General features: G+C 49.4%; 2 protein-coding genes and 1 long non-coding RNA gene across 3 annotated transcripts; 1 reads left to right on the forward strand and 2 right to left on the reverse strand.

The window, feature by feature from the left end:
* The first annotated feature begins 1,081 nt into the window (after window positions 1-1,081).
* Window positions 1,082-2,401, forward strand: LOC123133291 (2'-deoxymugineic-acid 2'-dioxygenase-like). Its single transcript, XM_044552802.1, has one exon. It carries the CDS (start codon window positions 1,117-1,119, stop codon window positions 2,161-2,163), a length of 1,047 nt encoding a protein of 348 aa, XP_044408737.1. The 5' UTR covers window positions 1,082-1,116; the 3' UTR covers window positions 2,164-2,401.
* A 1,919-nt stretch (window positions 2,402-4,320) lies between these two features.
* LOC123133292 (putative germin-like protein 2-2) lies at window positions 4,321-5,081 on the reverse strand. The gene is made up of 2 exons (XM_044552803.1): window positions 4,955-5,081; window positions 4,321-4,856 (listed from the first exon to the last, which is right to left on the reverse strand). Exons 1-2 carry the CDS (start codon window positions 5,079-5,081, stop codon window positions 4,321-4,323), a joined length of 663 nt encoding a protein of 220 aa, XP_044408738.1.
* Window positions 5,082-18,666: 13,585 nt separating this feature from the next.
* Window positions 18,667-21,095, reverse strand: LOC123133293 (uncharacterized). Its single transcript, XR_006465211.1, has 3 exons — window positions 20,963-21,095; window positions 20,742-20,848; window positions 18,667-19,495 (listed from the first exon to the last, which is right to left on the reverse strand). It is a non-coding gene; the product is annotated as an uncharacterized lncRNA (long non-coding RNA).
* Window positions 21,096-21,663: the final 568 nt, after the last annotated feature.

Genomic DNA, 21,663 nt, shown 5'->3' on the forward strand with positions numbered 1-21,663 from the left:
TCAGAATACATCGCCGGGTGAGCCAGCTTTCGCGCGCGGCGGTGCGCTGGCTCCAGCGACCGCCGTAATAAAACACGCCCGAGCCGCTCCAGAAGGCGCACTATATTTCATCTTTTTTTCCCTTGGCGCATACTATGTGAACGACGATTCGATACACATTTGGTTCCGATAGTACAAATGTGAGATAGTTCGTCACATAGCCTGCTTCTACGATACAAAATAGTGCATAGATAGTTCATAGTCTTCTCCTACGATAGATAGATAAAACGAAAAACTACTACTACTCGTCATTCTCCGACTCGGACTCTGCCTCGGTGATGTCCTCCTCCGACGTCTGAGCGTAGGCGTCAACGAACCGCTTGTCGCTGGAGACCCAGGACGACGCATCTCCTAGCGCGATGTTGAATTTAGCGACCGCCTTTCCGCGTTCGCTTGTCCTCGTGATAGGCGGCTCGCTCCTCCCTCCTCTCCTCCCTCTCCGCCCTCCTCTCGGCAAAAAATTGTTCCTCGTTGATGATGTCTTGCGGGAAACGTTGGCGCCACAGCGCCATGGCTTCCTCGTCTATCTCGGCCAGGCTGAGACGGCGCTCCCACCTTCGGTTCTCGCTACGATCCTCGTCGGTGATAAGCCGCGGGGGAGGCGCCAACTCCTATGCCCGCTCCCGCGTCGCCACGTCCGTGAAGTTCATGTCCCAACGGGACCGCCGATGGCGCCACGCCGCAGCGTCGTACGTGCGGGCGCCAACCTGGGCGATGTCGAAGGTTCCAAGACCGAGGCGCACGCCGCCCGACCGAATCTCGGCGGAGTAGGTGCCGGACGAACGCACACGAACGCCGCAGTAGCCCGAAGCTCCCCGGCGACGAGGCGGCATGGTAGCGCGGTGGTGGCGTGTCGGCGGCGAGGAAAGAATGCGGTAAAGGGAGCGACGAGAGAGCTGCAGAGGGCGCTGTAATTTTATAGACGCGCCGGGCGCTGTGCGTCAAATTTAACGTGCGAGCTGCCGCCTTTTTTCACCCATGCAATAGTTTCCTGCGCGCGCTAGGAGCGATCTCAGTGGAGTGCGACGTTGCTTTCAGTTCCACTTCCAGCCCCAGGCGCATGCAGCTCATCTATTTATGGCAGCTCTGCTCATCTATTTATGGCCATGGAAATCGCAGGTGCAGCTCTGCTCAACCTGGGCTGAGTCGGAGCTAGTGACGGTTTGTGGCGATGGAGAAGCTGCTGTCCTCGGCGTGGCGTCTCACGATCACGAGACGGTCCCGGGGCGGTTCCTCCTACCGCCGGCGCCGCCCGTGTCGCTGCCCGTCATCGACCTCTCGGGCGGCCGCGACGAGGTCCGCCGGGCCGTGCTCCGCGCCGGCAAGGAGTTCGGCTTCTTCCAGGTGGTCAACCACGGGGTGCCGGAGCGGACCATGCGTGAGCTGGGGACGGCGTGCGGCGAGTTCTTCCGCCTTCCCCTGGCGGACAAGGTGGCCTTGTACTCGGAGTCGGAGGACACGGAGCGAACCAACCGGCTCTTCTCCAGCACCATGTGCGTGTCCGGCGGCCAGAGCTACTGGCGCCACTGCCTCCGCCTCGCCTGCTACCCCGTGGAGAGCACCAAGCCCGGCTGGCCCGAGAAGCCGGCCGCGCTCCAGCCCGCCCTCGAGGACTTCATCGTCCCCGCGCGCAGCGTCGGGATGGAGCTCCTCCGCCTCCTCTGCGAGGGGATCGGGCTCCCGCCGGACTACTTCGAGGGCGACCTGAGCGGCGGCGAGGTGATCCTCAACGCCAACCACTACCCGGCGTGCCCGGACCCGGGCGTCACCCTCGGCCTGCCGCCGCACTGCGACAGGAACCTCATCACCGTGCTGCTCCAGCCCGGGTACGTGTGCGGCCTCCAGGTGTCGTACGACGGCGGGTGGATCGACGTCGAGCCCATCCCGGAGGCGCTCGTCATCAACTTCGGCCATCAGCTGGAGATCGCCACCAACGGGCTGCTCCGGAGCGTGGAGCACCGGGCCGTGGCCAACGTCGCCGTGGGGAGGACGTCGGTGGCGGCCTTCATCATGCCAACCATGGACTGCGTGGTGAGGCCCGCCAAGGAGCTCCTCGGAGAGGGCAGACCGGCGAGGTACCGGAGCATCGCGTTCCGCGACTTCATGCGCAGCTACAAGCTATGAGATCCATCGAGGGGAGGAGAGGAGATGGGTACAGATGGTGATTGGGAATGACTGAATCGATATGAACGTGCTATTAGCCTGTTACTTGTTTGATTAACTACTGCTCCCTCCTTCCCATAATGTAAGACAGTGTAGTGTCAAAAAACGTCCCATATTATGGGATAGAAGAAGTGTATTTGTAAATTCGTCGCATCTCTACTCCTAATGGACGACTTGATGAATAGTCTCCGCGGTTTAATTTCGCTGGGTTTTTTTGTCATTCTCCCACCCTCGGTTTTTTTCGTCATCCTCCAACCTCCGTTAACTCGCAAATCTCCCGCGAAAAAAAACCATGCCAAAAAAAACCCTACGATCGATGCCTCGTAATCGTGGTGAAGGAGCGACGACCCCTCGATCTATTCGCGACGCCAACGCCGTTTTTGCCTCTTCCGACACCATTGATTCATTTGCCAACCGCCTGCCTAGATCATCCTCCATATTTCCTTTCTGTTCATGCGCTAATCATATCAACAACGTGCACACCGCAGCTAGATGAAATAGATCGAAATTGAGGTTCTGCTTGCTCGTCCTCCATCCTGCTGCTCCGCCACAACTTTCCCCAACTCCGGTTGCACTGCCGCCCTCCAGTGCCCCTACCGCCACTCCTATCGGCCCCTCTCCGGCGCACATTGTGCCCCTGCCCCAAACCTCCCATTGGTTGTGGTTCTCGTCACATGCAGCACCCTAGGAGGCGGCAGCTGCACCTCGCATCATTCGTTTGCCTATTTCAGCAACACAGATGATGAACAGCATACAGCAAGGTTAGCTCTAGCAAGAAGCTCCACCTCATGGTCAGGGTGGACGCAGCGATCGGGCTTTTTGGCCCGCTCGTGGCCCGAGAAGGACCGGACCGCTCGGTCCCAGCCCGCTAGCAAAATTGGCCGGTCCGGTCCAGGAAATTAGGCCCGCTCAGCACTCGGTCCGGTCCGGTCTTTGACCGGGACCGCTCGGCGGACCGAGAAAGCGCATTCACCGCCGCCGCCGTGCTTCGTCGTCGTGGCCACCGGCGTCCCCTGAGTGAACCATCATGTCCAGGAGCTTCCCCTCACCTTCCTTCCTCTCCTCCCTGTGCCCCATAGCCTGTTTTTTCCGCTCGCCGTCGCTGCCGTGCGTGCACTGAAGCCGTTCGCGAGTTCTCGACCATGCCAGTTCACCGTCCATGGTGTTCGAGCGCCGGAACAACTTCTGTGTTTGTCTCCCTCCCCTCCGGTCGTGTCTCCGGCGATCACCATCCACTCGCGATTCCATTTTTGCGCCGAGATCGCCAGCAGCCTCATGCAGCTCGGCGACCCCGACGTGTTGCGCCGCCTCGCGGGCAGCTCGGGCAGTCGCCGGAGGGGATGCAGAGCATGTGAACCACCTTCTACACGAGCGGGCTCGGCGTCGGGAACTTCCTCAACAGCCTGCTCGTGACGTTCGTCGACCGGGCCACCAGGGCGAGCGCCGGCAAGAGCTGGATCGGTGACAACCTGAACGACTCGCACCTCGACTACTACTACGTGTTCCTGCTGCTGCTCTCCGTGGTGAACATGGCGCTCTTTGTGTGTAACTAAGACCAGAACTGCAGCTAAATAGGCACTAAACAGAAGCTGGAAGGACAAGTTGGCTCGGTCCCAACGAGCCGGAAAAGCTTGACCGAGCTGGCATCACTTCGGTCCGGTCCTGAAAATACAGACCGCAGGCAAGCTCGGTCCGGTCCGGTCCGGACCGCCGGCGGCCGGTCCAAACTTGTCCAGGCTGACCTCATGGTGCACTTGGATTTGTGAGGTCCCACAACTACATGTGGGCAGTGTAAAGTACACGAATCAGCGGCAGTAGATATTTACTAGTAGTGATCTAAGCGGCCTTATATTAGTTTACATAAGAAGTACCAAACCAAACAAAGGAAAATAATGACAAATTTAACAAATAATTTACCTTTGCAATAAACGAATAGAGGTGTGTACCACAACACATCAATGATACATGGGTAAAAAGACATACACATGAGGATTAAATAACCTCAACTTAAAATACTATAAAGAAAATGCAATGCAATCCGAATGAAGGTAAAGACAAAATAGTACTTCAACAAACAATTAAACAAACAAACAAACAAACACCGCAACACAAGACTTTTTAGAACTGTGCTTGAATCCAATCTACAGTGTTCTTCTCCACCTGGAATGCCTTGGTGATAACATCATCTGAGATGGCAGGCTCCGATCCAAACACCACGTTGGCTACCGTGATCACTCCGGGGTTCTGGCTGCTCAGCGCCGCGATGGCCACCGCATGAGTATTCCCATTATTGAACTGGTAATGGACGAGGCCCTTGGGGAACACAAACACGTCTCCCTTGGCGAGAACCTTGGTGAAGTGCCTATTGTCAGGGTTCGAGGTGACGAAGCCGACGTGGAGACAACCCTCTAGCACGGTCAAGATCTCGGTGGAGCGCGGGTGGCTGTGAGGAGGGTTGAGGCCGTTTGGCGCATAGTCAATGCGGACGACAGAGATGCCCATGGTGTTAAGGCCGCCAATCTGCGCGACGTTGACGGCGGTCACCGCGGAGCCCTGCTTGTTCGCCGTGTTGCCGGACAGATGGATGCCAGAAAAGAAGAAGTCCTCGGCGACGACTTCGTTCGCAGCTTTGCAAGGCAGCCCATTGACACGCACTGCGGTGATTGGATGCATTCATCGAAGATGTGAGAGACGAGTGATCGGTTAACTACAATTCCATGAGAGTACATCAGTCAGTGTGCATTGACATTACCTTGAGACGTCTTGTCAGCGACGCAGAAGTCCTGGAGAAGGCTGGGGTCGGAGGCGGCGACGCCATGCTGTGAGCATGCAAAGGCCAAGAGAGCACCTGCAAGGAGCAGCACACGAATGGCCACCATGTCTCTTTGTTTTCACCTCACTGAAACAATTTACCAAGCAGTGTTGATACTGGCAGGAACGTGCCCTCTGTCAAGCTTTGGGAAATGGTTGCTGTGCTGCTTGAACTGTGATCTCTAAACAACAATGGAGGTTAGTATTTATAGGGAGATCCTGACATAGTGCCATGTACACTAGTGTAGAACCGGGCAATAGCACCGATTCGTAAGGCCCTTTAGTACCGGTTCCACAACCCGCACTAAAGTGTGGTCACTAAAGCCCCCCCCCCTTTAGTACCGGTTCAACACGAACCGGTGCTAAAGGCCAACCACGTGGCACGAGCCAGTTCCGGGGGCCGGGAGCCCTGTAGTACCGGTTGGTAACACCAACCGGTACTAAATGTTTGTGGGTTTTTGTTTTATTTTTTATTTTTCAATTAAATTTGTGTTATCAATTTAATTCTTTTTCGTTTGCTGGTATTTTACGATACTACACATTGTACACGTTATGCACATATATATATAGCTATACATGTGTGTATGTGTGAATTAATTAATATGATAATTTGTGAGACATTGATGATATATATATATATATATATATATATATATGCATGATTATATATATATATATATATATATATATATATATATATATATGCATGATTGGTTCTACTAGAAATTATCATATTAATTAATTCACACATACACACATGTATAGCTATATACAATTTCTCCTACATATGCATGTTGCCTTCGGAGCCAGTGGTATTAGCCTAATTGGTGCCTTCGGAGCACGATGGAGGCGGTAGCGGGTAATAGTATTCTCCCTTCGGATTTATGACCTGGTCGAGCAAAATTCCCGTTATTTCCTCTTGAAGTGCTTCTACGCGCTCCGTTTCTAGGAGCTTCTACCGCACCTCTGTGAACTGTTAAAAAGGAGATCAATATGCATTTGTATTAGTTGTGTGACTAGATATCGATAATGGTGTAAAAATTGTGAATAGTGTTTTGACAAGCGTACTCATTCCTGTCTTTGAGATCTGCTCCTTTCGGACGCTATCATGCGAATGTTCTCGCAAACGCAGAATGCACACAGATCAGTCCCCTGCGCCTGCTTCAGGGCCTTTACGAGAATGGAATTTGATCAGATAATAATTAATCAAGCATGATAATTAAAGAGATGGCAGCTAGCTAGCTAGCTAGTACTACTTAATTACTTACCTTGGGTCGAAACCATTTAAGCTTTTTTTTCCATTCGCCTTCGATGACGCTGATGAACCTTGCCCAAGCCCTGCCCGCCGACAAAGAAAATGAATAAAGGGGTTATTAAATAGTTCATATCATGAAAAATGACGAACTAAATAGGCCGAGATATATAGTTAATAATGATTGAAATTACCTGTTGACTATCCCAAACAAGATGTTATAGTCAGTTTTTTCTTTGAGTAGTGAGTCCAGTATTTCAACTGTTCCGGCGTCAACTTTAATGATACACAAGACCCAGTGAAATCTGCATGCACACACGTTTGCATGTCTTAATTAAGCGGGCATATGTAAAGCAAAAACATGTAGCTAGCTAGTAGGCAAAAACAGAGAATTTGTAGTACAAGACAGTGTGACTCACTGGAAGTTGTAAGGAAGTAGTATATCTTCATTGTATTTGAGGCGCTTCAAGAACTCTAGCATGTTGTCCTCTACGGCCTTTTGATAACGTGGATTTATTTCCATGTGTATTCATTAACGGTGTTTGGGTCAATGAACCCAATGCCAAAGCGTCCACCTTTTCTCATTTCATACATCTTCATCCTGCATATAATACCACAGAAAAGAATATAGTGAGGATAATTACAGGTAATGATTGATCAAAAGGATCAGTACAGCTAGCTTGAGACTTAAATTACAGAAAGAAATCACTTACAGACAATAGCAACTGACGATAGATTTGTCGAGTGCGTCTTGATTGTATAACTGAAACAGTTCAGAATACTCAACGGACACAGCTTTCTCATGGAAGTAATGCTCCTCCTTGACATTCACCATGAGGGACAATCGATCGGAAATCTTGGTAATGTTCATGTACCATTGATGCAATTCATACATTCTCGTTGGGAGGTTCTTGACCTTGTCTGGCTCGACCAAAGGTTGGCCCCGGACATATTTCCGTTTTATTTCATCCTCTCTAAGCACAGGCATGGGCTCGATCTCGAGGAGTTGTCCAACAGTGATTTTGAGAACTTCAGCCTGCATTATATGGTCCTCCGTTATTACCACATTGCCCACCTCAGGAACGTAAACTGTTTGCCCACAATAATATTGGGCGCGCGTACTGTCACGTGTTGTTGGCACAACAAGCGAGGGGATCGATTGCGCCGCCTGTTCTCCCAGCTGGGGAATGGTTTTCCCGCATTTTTGACAGCTGCTTCTTGTTTGCTCGATCCCTGAGCTCGCCTCCTTACGTAGACGTGCTCGATTTAACTTCCTGATGTGGCGCTCATAGTCTGTGTCAACAGGCTTGGGAGCTGGTGGTTGAGCCATACGAATGAAGTGGTCAATCGTTTCCTCAGGCACTTTCTCCCTTGGCGGCGGTGGCGGTTTCGGTGCAAAATGGGCTTCCACCTCGGACTTCGATATGGCTGCGATTTCCTCCTCGGACCTGTCATAAGACCTCTGCGGAAGAGGCGTGAGGCTTGGACCATATTTATATCGCTTGCCTCCGCCTGTACTTCCTGTACTACCTCGACTCGTACCGCTACGCACCATAGCTGCGGGGTGTCTCTTCTGCGATTGCTGAGGCGGCGGAGACGCCGGCTGACGGGCTGAGTTGGACGAGGAGGAGTGGCCGCCTGAAGATGTGCCGGACTTGGAGGAGGAGTGGCCTGAGGTTGTGCCGGACTTGGAGGAGGAGTGGACGTCTGACGCTGTGGCGGACTTGGAGGAGGAGGAGTGGCCTGACACTTTGCCGGACTTGGAGGAGGAGTGGCCTGACACTTTGCCGGACTTGGTGGACTTGCAGGAGCGGGAGACTGCTGACTCGGTGGCGGACTTCGACGAGGAGTCAGATGACGCGGTGTCGGTGGCCTTCGAAAGATGATGCAATCCTTTTTCCATAGGATGATACGATGGTTGGCGTCTCCGAGAAAGCGCTCGTCCTCACCTCCAGGAATGTCAAGCTCTAGCCCCGAATATGGCTGCACCACCTCGTCAACCATGACACGAGCATAGCCCTCTGGAATCGGGATGCAATGGTAGGTTGCTTTGGGGGTAACTGGAAAAGCTTCTCCGTCCGCCACCTTCATGGATATGTTCTTCATTTTGACGTGTAGCTCGCAGCTAGTGTTCTCCGTGATGTCATCCACGGGGTATCTACCCAGCATTGCGTCATCCGGGGCGGAACCCACGCTGCTTCTCTGCATGGATGGGGCGGTGCTATCCAATGCTGGAACATCCGCTAGCTGCTGCAGCTGCTGAGACCCCCTTTGCTGGCTAAGTGAGTCGATCTGCTCCTGCTGCCGCTGGAATTTGACTGCCAATTCCGCTTGACTTGCTTCTAGGCATTGAAGGCGTTCATATTCCCGCTTCCTCTGCTCCTCCTCCATCTTCCTCTTCTTCTCCTCCGCAATCTTCTTTCTCGCACGGGTTCTATAGTCGTTGTTCCAGTCTGAAAACCCCTCATACCACGGAATAGCGCCCTTGCCTCGTGTTCTTCCCGGGTGTTCAGGATTTCCCAGGGCACGCGTAAGCTCGTCGTTCTCTCTGTTGGGCTGGAACACCCCCGTTCGTGCCTCTTCTATTGCAACAAGTATCGCATCGTCGGCTCCGTTCAGACATGCCTTCGTCGAAACTTTGCCTGTCTTCGGGTCCAACTCCCCCCCATGCGCATAGAACCAAGTCCTGCACCTGGGGGCCAGCTCTTAGTAATCCGGAGTGACACCTGCATCCTCCATCTCTTTCTCAGACTTATCCCACTTAGGCATTGCCACCGCATAGCCACCTGGCCCCAGCTTATGGAACTTATCCTTTTTTCGGCATTCTTCTTGTTTATTCTCGACCGTTCCTTAGCTAATTCTGAATCCTTGAATTTCACGAAATCGTCCCAATGAGCACGTTGGTTCTCTAGTGTTCCCTCGAATACTGGAGTCTTCCTTCCTCCCTTGACGTACTTGTCCCATTCACGATTCTTGTGGTTCTTGAATGCAACCGCCATCTTCCTAAGAGCAGCGTCCTTGACTTTCTGCACATCTGCTTCTGTGAAATGATCTGGTAGGGTGAAATGTTCCATGAGAGTATCCCAAAGCAGATCTTTTTGATTCTTGTCGACAAAAGTAACATCTGGACGTGGAGCAGCGTCCTCTTTGCCTTTTTGTCCTTTGTCTTTTGCTGGCTCTCTCCATTCTTGAAGGGAGATCGGGAGTTGGTCCTTCACAAGAACTCCGCACTGACGAATGAACTTGTCCGCAATCTTCTTAGGCGCTAATGGTTCGCCATTAGGTCTGACTGCCTCGATATTGTACTTTACGCCCTCCTTCAACTTTTTGTTCGGGCCTCGTTTCGTCCTTTTGCCTGAAGATTTGCTCGACCCGGATGGCTGAAAGAACAAAGATCGATTCGTTAATATATCTTCAAGTCATTTAAAACATGTGATGATCACCAGAAACCTGCTTATATAAATATATATACCTCGCCGGTCTTTGTTGTTTCAGGATCAACATGTTCTTCGTCATCGTCATAATCGTAGTTCATGACTTCATCAATTCGGTCGTCGCGATCGAATATCATATCACCCTCTCCGGTGTTGTTTAGAAATTCGGAGCCGTCATAATCTTCTTCATTCTGATTATCATCTGGCCCGCGTATCATATCGAACATGGTCTGTTCTCCCTCTCTGTCGGTATTGTCTGCCATAGCTTTTATTTAACTAATTCAAAAGAAATATAAAACAATTTAGTATTCAAATTACATCGTCTCGAATAATAGATATAATCTCGAATACTTTGTCTAGAATAATAGATACAATCTCGAATACATCGTCTCGAATAATATATAATATTGAATAGTACATCACTGGCTAGCTAATTAAAGATCGAATACTACAGAAGAATCTAGGACACTCGTGGTTCCTGCGTCGCGGGCGGTGGACACCCAAAGAGAAGGAACCCTCACAGGATCATAGCTGATGTGAGATCCCTGAAGATACTGCCAGGTATTGGAGAACCTGCCGCCCTCTAACGCAACCATGTAGCGATGGACGTGCTCGTCCTCCTCCCTGACACGGCGACGTACCTCCTCCGGCGGGGCCGGGTCCCTCCGCACCGAACTGGCCCACGCGAACGCCACCAAACGAGATCAGGGTCGACGACGGGACCCGGGGCCGGGTTCCTCATCAAGCGGCGCGCCCCTCCAGGCAGTACCTCCCAGTGCCAGCCCGGCGGAGCCCAGTCCCGGACATGGGCCGGCTGGACGTCGTCGCGGACGGGTCGACGACGAGGATGCGGGCCGGGCATCGTCGATAACAAATACTAGCTATATGCCCGCAAAAAATAATATTTTTTTAATGATTGGATTTTGATAACTAAAATTTATAACATTTCTACTATTTCAAAAATCTATATACTATTTCATACTAATTAAGCATCTAACACTAAAAACATAAAAAACAATTTCTATACATCCATTAAAAACAGAAAAACAACATTATATAAAAAATTCCATACTAATTAAACACTAATTATATCCATCTAACATGCATTCATACATATATACTAGTGAAAAAACAATAATCTAAAAAATCTAAACTAATTAAACATACAAAATCTAAACTAATTAAATATAATATACGTGTATGTGTGTGTGTGTTCATCATGCTTGTGTGTGTGTGTATGGGCTCGGGGAGGGGCGGCGCCCATGGTGGCCGCCGGGGGCGAGGGAGAGGGGTTAGAGGGGGAGAGCTCACAGCGGGCGACGGCGACGGCGAGGCGACGGCCGGGGGCAGCGACGGGCCGGGGCGTGACGCGCGGGGGCTGGCGACGCAGGGATGGCGCGACGGCGACGGGCCCGGGGCGGCGACGGAGACGAGGGCGGCGACGGGGATGGGGCGGCGACGGCGACGGGGACGGGGGCGGCGACGGCGACGGGGGCGGCGACGGGGACGGGGGCAGCGACGGCGACGGGGTCGGTGACGGCGTCGATCGATCAAGGGCGGGCAGTTCAATGGAGAAACAGAGGAAAGAAACAGAGGGAGAATGAAATTTTTCGAAGTGTTGTATATATAGAAGGCACCTTTAGTACCGGTTGGAGCCACCAACCGATACTAAAGGTCTGTTTTGGCCAGCCCAAGCAGCGGGAAGCGACCCCCTTTAGTACCGGGTGGTGGCACAAACTGGTACTAAAGGCCCCCCTTTAGTACCGGTTTGTGCCACCACCCGGTACTAAAGGGGGTGCGCTGGCGCAAGTGCTGTGCGGCAAGTTTAGTCCCACCTCGCTAGCCAAGGGGCGACCGCACTGGTTTATAAACCCCCGTGCGATCGCTCTCTCGAGCTCCTCTCCAAAGCAGGCCTACTGGGCCTACGTGTTCTTTGCTGCCCTGTTGGGCCCACTTGGCCTTTGCGGGCCTGCATCCTGGCCCAACAACAGGTTGGGTTTCTAGTCGTATGCAGGCCGCTCTGGCCTAGTAGGCGGGCTTTTTTTTTGCTTTATTTATTTTTGTGTTGTTTTTTTGTGTATTTAGAGTTTCTTTGTGAATATTTTTGCTTTAGGTACAAAAAATTACAAACTTTCTGTTAGTGCCCGTAGTTTTCAAATTTGAATAGTTTAAATTTTGAATTATTTGAAATTAGTGTGAATCACTAGTTTGTGAATAATTTAACTTTAAAAATCAGTAAAGGCATGAAAGAATTTGTTTGCACATAAAATTTCTTCGCGTTTCAAATGCCAAAACACATAACTACCCTAACTATTACAGAGATTCCCCTCTGGGTGTGAAACACAGAAGAAAGTGATGATAGTGAAGCCGATCACATCCCAGATCTTTGGGTGTGAAACTTTTTCTTCGCGTGTGTCCCTTTGCGCCGTAACCATGGAAAATCTTCATCATTTAACGGGATGCTCGGGTCAATATTCACTGTGAATGGAGAAATTTCATCAAACTTTTCATAATCTTCTGACTTGTCTGTCTTGTCATCCACTCCCACGATGTTTCTCTTCCCAGAAAGAACTATGTGCCGCTTTGGCTCATCGTACGATGCATTCGCTTCCTTATCTTTTCTTTTTCTTGGCTTGGTAGACATGTCCTTCACATAGAAAACCTGTGCCACATCATTGGCTAGGACGAATGGTTCGTCTGCATACGCAAGATTGTTGAGATCCACTGTTGTCATTCCGTACTGCGGGTCTTCCGTTACCCCGCCTCGTGTCATATTGACCCATTTGCACCGAAACAAAGGGACCTTTAAACCACGTCGATAGTCAAGTTCCCATATGTCCTGTATATAACCATAATATGTTTCCTTTCCCGTCTTGGTTTCTGCATCAAAGCGGACACCACTGTTTTGGTTGGTGCTCTTCTTATCTTGGGCGATCGTGTAAAATGTATTACCATTTATCTCGTACCCTTTGAAAGTCATTATATTCGAAGATGGTAACTGGGACAGCAAGTACAGGTCATCTTCAATAGAGGTGTCATGCATGGTACGTGTCTGCAACCAGCTGGCGAAACTCCTGGTTTGTTCACGTGTAATCCAGTCATCAGACCGCTCCGGGTGTTTGGAGCGTAGCAAATTCTTGTGTTCATCCATATACGGAGCCACCAAGGCGGAATTCTGTAGAACTGTGTAGTGTGCTTCAGTGAGAGAATGTCCGTCCATACATATTATTTGTTCCCCTCCTAGCGTGCCTTTTCCATCCAGTCTGCCCTTATGCCGCGATTCAGGAACACCAATCGGCTTAAGGTCAGGAATAAAGTCAATACAAAACTCAATGACCTCCTCATTTTGATGGCCCTTGGAGATGCTTCCTTCTGGCCTAGCACGGTTATGAACATATTTCTTTAAGACTCCCATGAACCTCTCAAAGGGGAACATATTGTGTAGAAATACAGGACCCAAAACGTTAATCTCTTCGCATAGGTGAACTAGGACGTGCGTCATGATGTTGAAGAAGGATGGTGGGAACACCAACTCGAAACTGACAAGACATTGCACCAAATCATTCTGTAACCTTGGTATGATTTCTGGAGCGATTACCTTCTGAGAGATTGCATTGAGAAATGCACATAGCTTCACAATGGCTAATCGAACGTTTTCCGGTAGAAGCCCCCTCAATGCAACCGGAAGCAGTTGCGTCATAATCACGTGGCAGTCATGAGACTTTAGGTTCTGGAACTTTTTCTCTGCCATGTTTATTATTCCCTTTATATTCGACGAGAAGCCAGACGGTACCTTAATACTGAGCAGGCATTCAAAGAAGATTTCCTTCTCTTCTTTGGTAAGAGCGTAGCTTGCATGACCCTGATATATGCCGTCTTCTCCGTGCATACGTTGCTGGTCCTCCCGTGCCTCAGGTGTATCTTTTGTCTTCCCATACACGCCCAAGAAGCCAAGCAGGGTCACGCAAAGATTCTTCGTCACGTGCATCACGTCGATTGCGGAGCGGACCTCTAGGTCTTTCCAATATGGCAGGTCCCAAAATATAGATTTCTTCTTCCACATGGGTGCGCGTCCGTCAGCGTCCTTTGGAACAGGTTGTCCGCCAGGACCCTTTCCAAATATCACCTTCAAATCCTTGACCATATCATGTACATCAGCACCAGTACGGTGGCGAGGCTTCGTCCGGTGATCCGCCTCACCTTTGAAATGCTTGCCTTTCTTTCTTACGGGATGCCTGCTCGGAAGAAATCGACGATGTCCCAGGTACACATTCTTCATACAACTATTCAAATATATACTGTCGGTATCATCCAAACAGTGCGTGCATCCGCGGTATCCCTTGTTTGTCTGTCCTGAAAGGTTACTGAGAGCAGGCCAATCATTGATGGTCACGAACAGCAACGCCTTTAGGTCAAATTCTTCCCCCATGTGCTCATCCCACGCACGTACACCTGTTCCATTCCACAGTTGTAAGAGTTCTTCAACTAATGGCCTTAGGTACACATCAATGTCGTTGCCGGGTTGCTTAGGGCCTTGGATGAGCACTGGCATCATAATGAACTTCCGCTTCATGCACAACCAAGGAGGAAGGTTATACAAACATAGAGTCACAGGCCAGGTGCTATGGTTGCTGCTCTGCTCCCCAAAAGGATTAATGCCATCTGCGCTTAGACCAAACCATACGCTCCTTGCGTCATCTGCAAACTCCTTCCCGTACTTTCTTTCGATTTTTCTCCACTGCGACCCATCAGCTGGTACTCTCAACTTTCCGTCTTTCTTACGGTCTTCTCTGTGCCATCGCATCGCCTTGGCATGCTCTTTGTTTTGGAACAAACGTTTCAACCGTGGTATTATAGGAGAATACCACATCACCTTGGCAGGAATCTTCTTCCTGGGGCGCTCGCCCTCGACATCACCATGCTCATCGCGGCTGATCTTATAGCGCAATGCACCACATACCGGGCAAGCGTTCAAATCCTCGTACTCACCGCGGTAGAGGATGCAATCATTAGGGCATGCATGTATCTTCTGCACCTCTAACCCTAGAGGGCAGACAGCCTTCTTTGCTTCGTACGTACTCTCGGGCAATTCGTTGTCCTTTGGAAGCATATCCTTTATCATTACCAGCAACTTTCCAAATCCCTTGTCAGATACACCATTCTCTGCCTTCCATTGCAGCAATTCCAGTGTGGTGCCCAGCTTTTTCTTGTCACCTACGCAATTCGGGTACAACAATTTTTTGTGATCCTCTAACATGCGCTGCAACTTCTTCTTCTCCAAATCACTTGCGCAGTTTCTCTTTGCATCGGCAATGGCCCGACCTAGATCATCAACGGGCTCATCTGATGCCTCTTCTTCAGCTTCTTCCCGCATTGCCGGCCCAGCTTCTTCCCGCATTACCGGCTCAGCTTCTTCCCCCATTGTTGTATCATCGTATTCAGGGAACCCATGGCCAGGATAGCTGTCGTCGTCCTCTTCTTCTTCATTGTCTTCCATCATAACCCCTCTTTCTCCGTGCTTGGTCCAAACATTATAGTGGGGCATGAAACCGGACTCAAACAGGTGGACGTGAATGGTTCTTGACGTAGAGTAATTGCGACCATTCTTACAGCCAGCACATGGACAAGGCATAAAACCATCCGCCCGCTTGTTTGCCTCAGCCGCAAGCAGAAAAGTATGCACGCCCTCAACGAACTGGGGAGAGCATCGGTCATCGTACATCCATTGCCGGCTCATCTTCATTACACAACACCGAATAGACCAAATTAATACAAGTTCATACATAAAGTTCATACAACACTTAAATGCAACAAACAAATAACTCTCTAGCTAAAGCATTTAAATGCAACAACAAATGCGATCAAGATCGCAACTAAGGTAACAATTGATCCAACAGCATAATGATACCAAGCCTCACTATCGATGGCATATTTTCTAATCTTTCTAATCTTCAAGCGCATTTTCTCCATCTTGATCTTGTGATCATCGACGACATCGGCAACATGCAACTCCAATTCCATCTTCTCCCCCTCAATTCTTTTCAATTTTTCTTTCAAGTACTCGTTTTCTCTTTCAACTAAATTTAACCTCTCGACAATAGGGTCGGTTGGAATTTCCGGTTCACATACCTCCTAGATAAAAATATCTATGTCAACTTGATGGGCATAATTTGTCATAAACACGAAATGCAACAAATAGTTTTAAAAGAGAATATACCACATCCGAATCATAACAAGGACGAGGGCCGACGGGGACGGATATCAAAACCATGGCACTATGTATAACAAACAACGTACGGGTAAGATAATTATTATACGAGTAACTATATATCCAAATCACACAAACATCAATTTTTTATATAAAATTTCATGAACAAGAGGCTCACCACAAGGTGGTGCCGGCGACGGGACGGTGCGGGCGATCGACGGTGGTTACGACAGAGATTTAGAAGGCACTAAGTAAACCACACCTACATATGCAAACTAAGTGTTATTTTGACCTCAAATTGCATATAAATCAAATACTAGCACATATATATATTTCCTCCCAAATTACTAAACTCACAAATTAATAACTATATAAAGCATTGCAAGAGCTAATCTAGCAATGAGAGATGAAAGGACAAAGTTGCTAACCTTTGTGATCACTTGAATGGATGGGGGCCTTCAAATCTTGACAAATTTTGGGCAAAATGTGTGATGAGCTCGAGGGGAGAAGAGGAAGAACAGAGAGGAGAGGAGAGGGGAAAGGGGGAAGAACAGAGCGAGCTGGACGAAGGGTTTATATGCAGGAGGACCTATAGTACCGGTTCGTGGCACGAACCGGTACTAAAGGTGCTGGAGGGGGCCCAGACTGACAACATCCTGCCACCACCCTCATTAGTACCGGTTCGTGGCACGAACCGGTGCTAAAGGTTAGCCACGAACCGGTACTAATGAGAGCGGCCCGGCTAGCCGTTGGAACCGGCACTAATGTATACATTTGTGCCGGCTCTAATACAAACCGGCACTAATGTGCTTCACGTTTGACCCTTTTTCTACTAGTGGTATATTTTTTTTCGAGAAGGGGCGCTTTATTACTTAAAAGGTTTAAGCATTACACCCGTATAACTATGATGAACACAGCCAAACAAGTTATACATAGTGCCATGTATATGCATACATGGGTTGGGTAGGAACAAGTCTTGTGATGTGGGCAGCCTGCAGAGCGTGTGCTTAGATCTGGACAGCCTGCTACGCATATGTATATATGTATGTATGTTGGACGGCAGGATCAAATTAATATCTATGCTTGAACAAGTCGCTTGTGCATATCCACAACGACCAAGAATCCAAGGAGGCTAATACAGAACGATAACCTCCTTGACCATGGACCCCCTCAGGATGGCCCTGCGTCGGGCGCTGATTCGGTTTACACGAAGCAGAAGGACACATCTTACATGACAGATTGTAAAATTTATGATTATCTTCTTCGAGACACCCGCATCTATTGGTGTCCGTTCATGTACTTCTGCTTGTACTATAAACCGAATTCGATGCCAATAGATACAAAGCAGAAGAACGCATCTTCATGACAGATTATAAACCGAATTTAACAGCATCTGCATGCCTTTCGGTCCACAATACTGTGATTGTAGAGCAATACATGTAATAGTATCTACATGCATTTCGGTCTGGAATGGTCCGTCAGGTTACAGAGAAGCATCAAGATGAACACACAACACCAGATTAGAATTAACCCAGCCTTATGTACAACGGTACAAGTGAAGACGCAGGTTGATATGTAAACTATAAATTGCAGACTAGCTCTACTTATCAGTTCTCAGTACTCCCTAAAGGGCAACCTGGTGCATGTAGCTCCCGCTTGCGCAGGGTCCAGGGAAGGGTCCGACTACTTTAGGTCTATAGTACGCAGCCTTTCCCTACATTTCTATAAGAGGCTGTTTCCAGGACTTGAACCCATGACCTCATGGTCACAAGGCAGCAGCTTTACCACTGCGCCAAGGCTCCCCTTCCGTAAAGTTCTCAGTACTCCCTCCGTCCGTAAATACTTGTCGCCATTTCTAGGACAAGTATTTACGGACGGAGGGAGTACTAGATAGAGGGGTCCATCAGTGAGCTGTGATGTTCTTAGTACAAGAAGCAACCAACCCTAGAGCAGTTCCTCGACTGAGAACAGAAGCCAGCAACACGATTGGGCTCCAGGCCAATAATTCTCACCAGACGGAACATAGGCAAGATCCAAAGAGCAAGTTTGACCAAGCCTTCACCCTTCAGTAAACACCACAAACTATCATCCATCATGATCTTACAGTAAACACACCATAGCGACAGCATGTACAGAAGAGCGCAAGTTACCATATCGAAGCCATAGCGTCAACCAGGAAAGTAATGGCTATCAACAGGATGGATGAGACATACTACTTGGTTGCACAGTACACTCACTGAAGCAGCATTTACAAAAAAAAACATTTTAATGTGTTCTAATAGCAACATCGCAATGACACAAAATCATCGTGCGGTGCCGATGGGTACAAACAACGGTCGAGTCCAAGTTAATGTGGAGGAAAACAGGTACAATAACACCTATATATACCTTTGATTTTTCGTGGACGGCATACAGTTGACAGAACCCTTTGTCAGATATCTCTATTTTCTGATGGGGAGATATGATGCTCTTTTCGTGATATATTTCGTGTGTCCTACACAGACTTTCCTCTATCTTTTTTCATCTTTTCTACTTCTTGGTAGGGGTATGACAGCATTTCAGCCTGCAAAGACGAAAGTAGAACTTGGATCAGAACTTGAAATGAGAAGAGACCAGACATAAAACTGGAAACACTTCTTAGGTAACTGAATTGGCACAAGGGGCAATTGCCTAGCAGGTTTAAAAACAAGTATTTGGTGCTGCAGCAAAGAGTTTTCAGAACAAACTTGCCTGGCTTCTGACATGATCGATTTCGAAGAACTACGTCTTCTGCATGGCTGCCTCAGGATCCCAGCTCCTGGAACACAAATCAGTACTGCCGCAGCCACTCAGTACCAGGCTCAGCCTTCCAGTTGTGCACCCTGAGGACACCGATGACACCATTCTAGTGGAATGGCTCTCTGAGCGTCCACTCCAGGTGCTCGAGAGTGTAGCCAGATAAGAGTGCAGCCACCCACGAGAGCCACCAACAGCCTCTGTGTCATCCTTGTCAGAGTCGTTGACTCTCCAGCTCCCCGTGGTACGCCGTGAGGACACCGGTAGTACAACTGCAGTGGCATGACTGCTGGAGCATCCCCTCCAGCTGCCTGAGAGTCTGTCCACTGAAGAGCGCAGCCACCCACGAGAGCCCCCCACAGCCTCTGCCACCTCCTCTCCAGGCGGAGCTGGCACAACCATTGTCTGTGCCTCGACGTCATAGCGATCTGAGCTGTGGGTCTTGTCAGGGTCAGGGCAGGGAATGGTGATGGAAGCATCGCAGAAGGTGTGTGTCCACGAATCCATGGGATAATGCACAGCTCATGGAATTTATGCAAGCATGCTGGAAGGGCCAGGATCGTATCGGTAGGCGTAAAGTCTTGGGCACAGACGCAGCAGAACATCCCCTGCTGCAACAGCACGGGGGGTTGCGAGAGCAACCCCAAGATCACCAGCTCCACCTCTGGTAGAGAGGGCGCAGATGGCACATGGCGCGGATAGCGATGATGGCGATGCTGGCACCTATGGATGATGACGGTGCAGCTGAGGGTGACGAGCTCGGCACAGAGGGATATCCCATAAGAAGAGGTGGTGGCGGTCCTGGAAACATATCTGGAGAAACACAATAACTGAAATCAGATTCCTCTACTAGGTCAACCAAACAAATTGATGACAAAAAGATGAGCATGTTAACAAGGAAAATAGTAGACAACCTTACAAAATCAACTGAGACTGTAACTGCTGAAAAGAAAGTCAATGATCTAATTACCTCTTCGTCCAAAAAGCAGAAACCTGGTAAAGTTTCCCTCCCCCTTCTACAACTGTTTTGTGTTATGATGCAACTTCACTTGTAGTATTAAGTTATCACATACTCCCTCCGTTCCAAATTACTCGTCGTGGTTTTAGTTAAAATTTGAACTAAAACCACGACGAGTAATTTGGAACGGAGGGAGTAGTTGATGAGAATTGAGAAGTTGGATAGAGAGGCAAAGATAAATACTCTATATTTATTGTCAGACATCCAACCTGTATATTGCCATTTGTCAGTTTTCTTGTAGTCCAAACAATTTTTATTTTATGCACGAGTACCTTTTCACACACCATCTCACTTTTGGCAAATTATTTTCCATGATTATTCCTTCAGTTGACTGTAAGTATTTGGTCTGGGACAATGTAATATTATGAACTTTCAGGAAGTTGGCTACCTGGCGTCTACTTCTAGAGATGTCTTATTTCTGTACTAACATTGCTCTAATTTTTAACTCTGCAGCCGGATGCAGTTTGAAGAAGAACCAAGTTCTCAGCGGTGTAGGAAAGTTGGAATCTCTATCTGATTCTACCGATACTGAAAGTGAAGCTGCTGCTGTGCCAAATAGCAGTATGCCTGAATCCTGATCACAAGGTACAGTTCATTGCACATGCATGTAGTGAATAATAAGGGCTGAATGTTCCTTTTGTAAGACATCTTGACACTCTTACGCAGTTCCTATGCAATCAACATGTGGAGATACAACGCGTAAAGCCTTTCTCCCCAAGTGCTTGCCATACATCTCGCAGTGCAGCCCCCCAATCAATCTGAAGTCGATAATTCAGCTAGCAACCTGTGAATCCCCCACTTCCCCGCACAGCTCGACATTTCTCAGCGCGAAATGCACAAAAGCACAGACGCAGACAGGATACACTTTGGTTGCCGTGACAAATTGAGCTCGAAAATTCGATCACCCGCACCATTCTAGACTGGATCGAGCCATCAATCCAGAGCACCGGTAAGGGGAATCGGATCGGCGAATCCTACCAAATGGATCAGGCGAAAAATCCTAAGCCTCAAGGGGAGGGGAAGGCATGTAGGTGGTATTACCTCCTGATGCATCGGTGGTTGAAGGGACGTCGAGACGAGGCCGGCGGGCGCCCGGCGGTGGCGGCGCTGCGGCTTGAGGTCGGGGACGCCTTCGCGTGGACCTGGAGCTGGCGGAGGAGGAGGAGGGACGAGCTAGGGTTAGGTTCCGCGGCGGCGAGGGTTCACGCGTGCGCACGTGCGGGGCGGAGGAATGCGGGAGAGCGCGGGTGAGCGAGCCTTACCTCAGGGGGCGCGACGGTGACGGGAGGAGAGGCTGGCGGAGCGGGTCGCCGGTGCGGGAGCTCTCGCCGGCGGGAGGGATCGCACGTGCGGCGGCGGTGGGGAAGGAAGGTTTTGGTGGGGGATTGGCGCCTGAGCTGAGCGGGAGGAGACGGCGATTAGAAAGAACAGTAAAAAAAAACAGTCCTGTGGCCCACGGGTCAGCGTAACAGGATCTTTTTTTCCCTGGTGGTCTTCTGATTTTTTCATATGACGGTACAAAGGACACCAAGAGTAAAATAAATTACATCCGTCACCGTAGACCACCTAATCACAACTACAAACACGGAAGCGAGGCAAAATCACACCGCCGCCATCTCCCCTTTCTCGTCGGAGTGGGGCAAATCTTATTGTAATAGATAGTTGGGAAGTCATCATGTAAGGCCTCGAGTGACAAACGCATCAGAACAACAACCTTTGCCAATGAAAAAAAGGCATTAATTGAAAGGGCCCAACCTATAGACACGTGAACTGGATTCAAACAGATCCACCGAAAAGAAACCCCGACTGAATCCTGCGAGACCCGCTAAAGCAACACCTCCATGCCCTCTGATGATGTTAGTTGCGGGTGGGTGAATCTTATTCCATCTTTCAGGGAGTAGCCGCCGCCTCATCCTTTTGAGCAAAACACAAACCCTAAACAAGCTAAAAAAACACACCAAAG

This window comes from Triticum aestivum, chromosome 6B, assembly GCF_018294505.1.
Source record: "Triticum aestivum cultivar Chinese Spring chromosome 6B, IWGSC CS RefSeq v2.1, whole genome shotgun sequence".
NCBI classification, from domain to species: domain Eukaryota; kingdom Viridiplantae; phylum Streptophyta; class Magnoliopsida; order Poales; family Poaceae; genus Triticum; species Triticum aestivum.

Coding starts and splice junctions, on each gene's coding strand:
- LOC123133291 (XM_044552802.1), top strand. CDS start 1,117: ATGGCAGCTCTGCTCATCTATTTATGGCCATGGAAATCGCAGGTGCAG.
- LOC123133292 (XM_044552803.1), bottom strand. CDS start 5,081: ATGGTGGCCATTCGTGTGCTGCTCCTTGCAGGTGCTCTCTTGGCCTTT. Junction 4,857..4,954: donor CGCTGACAAGACGTCTCAAG/GTAATGTCAATG, acceptor CAATCACCGCAG/TGCGTGTCAATGGGCTGCCT.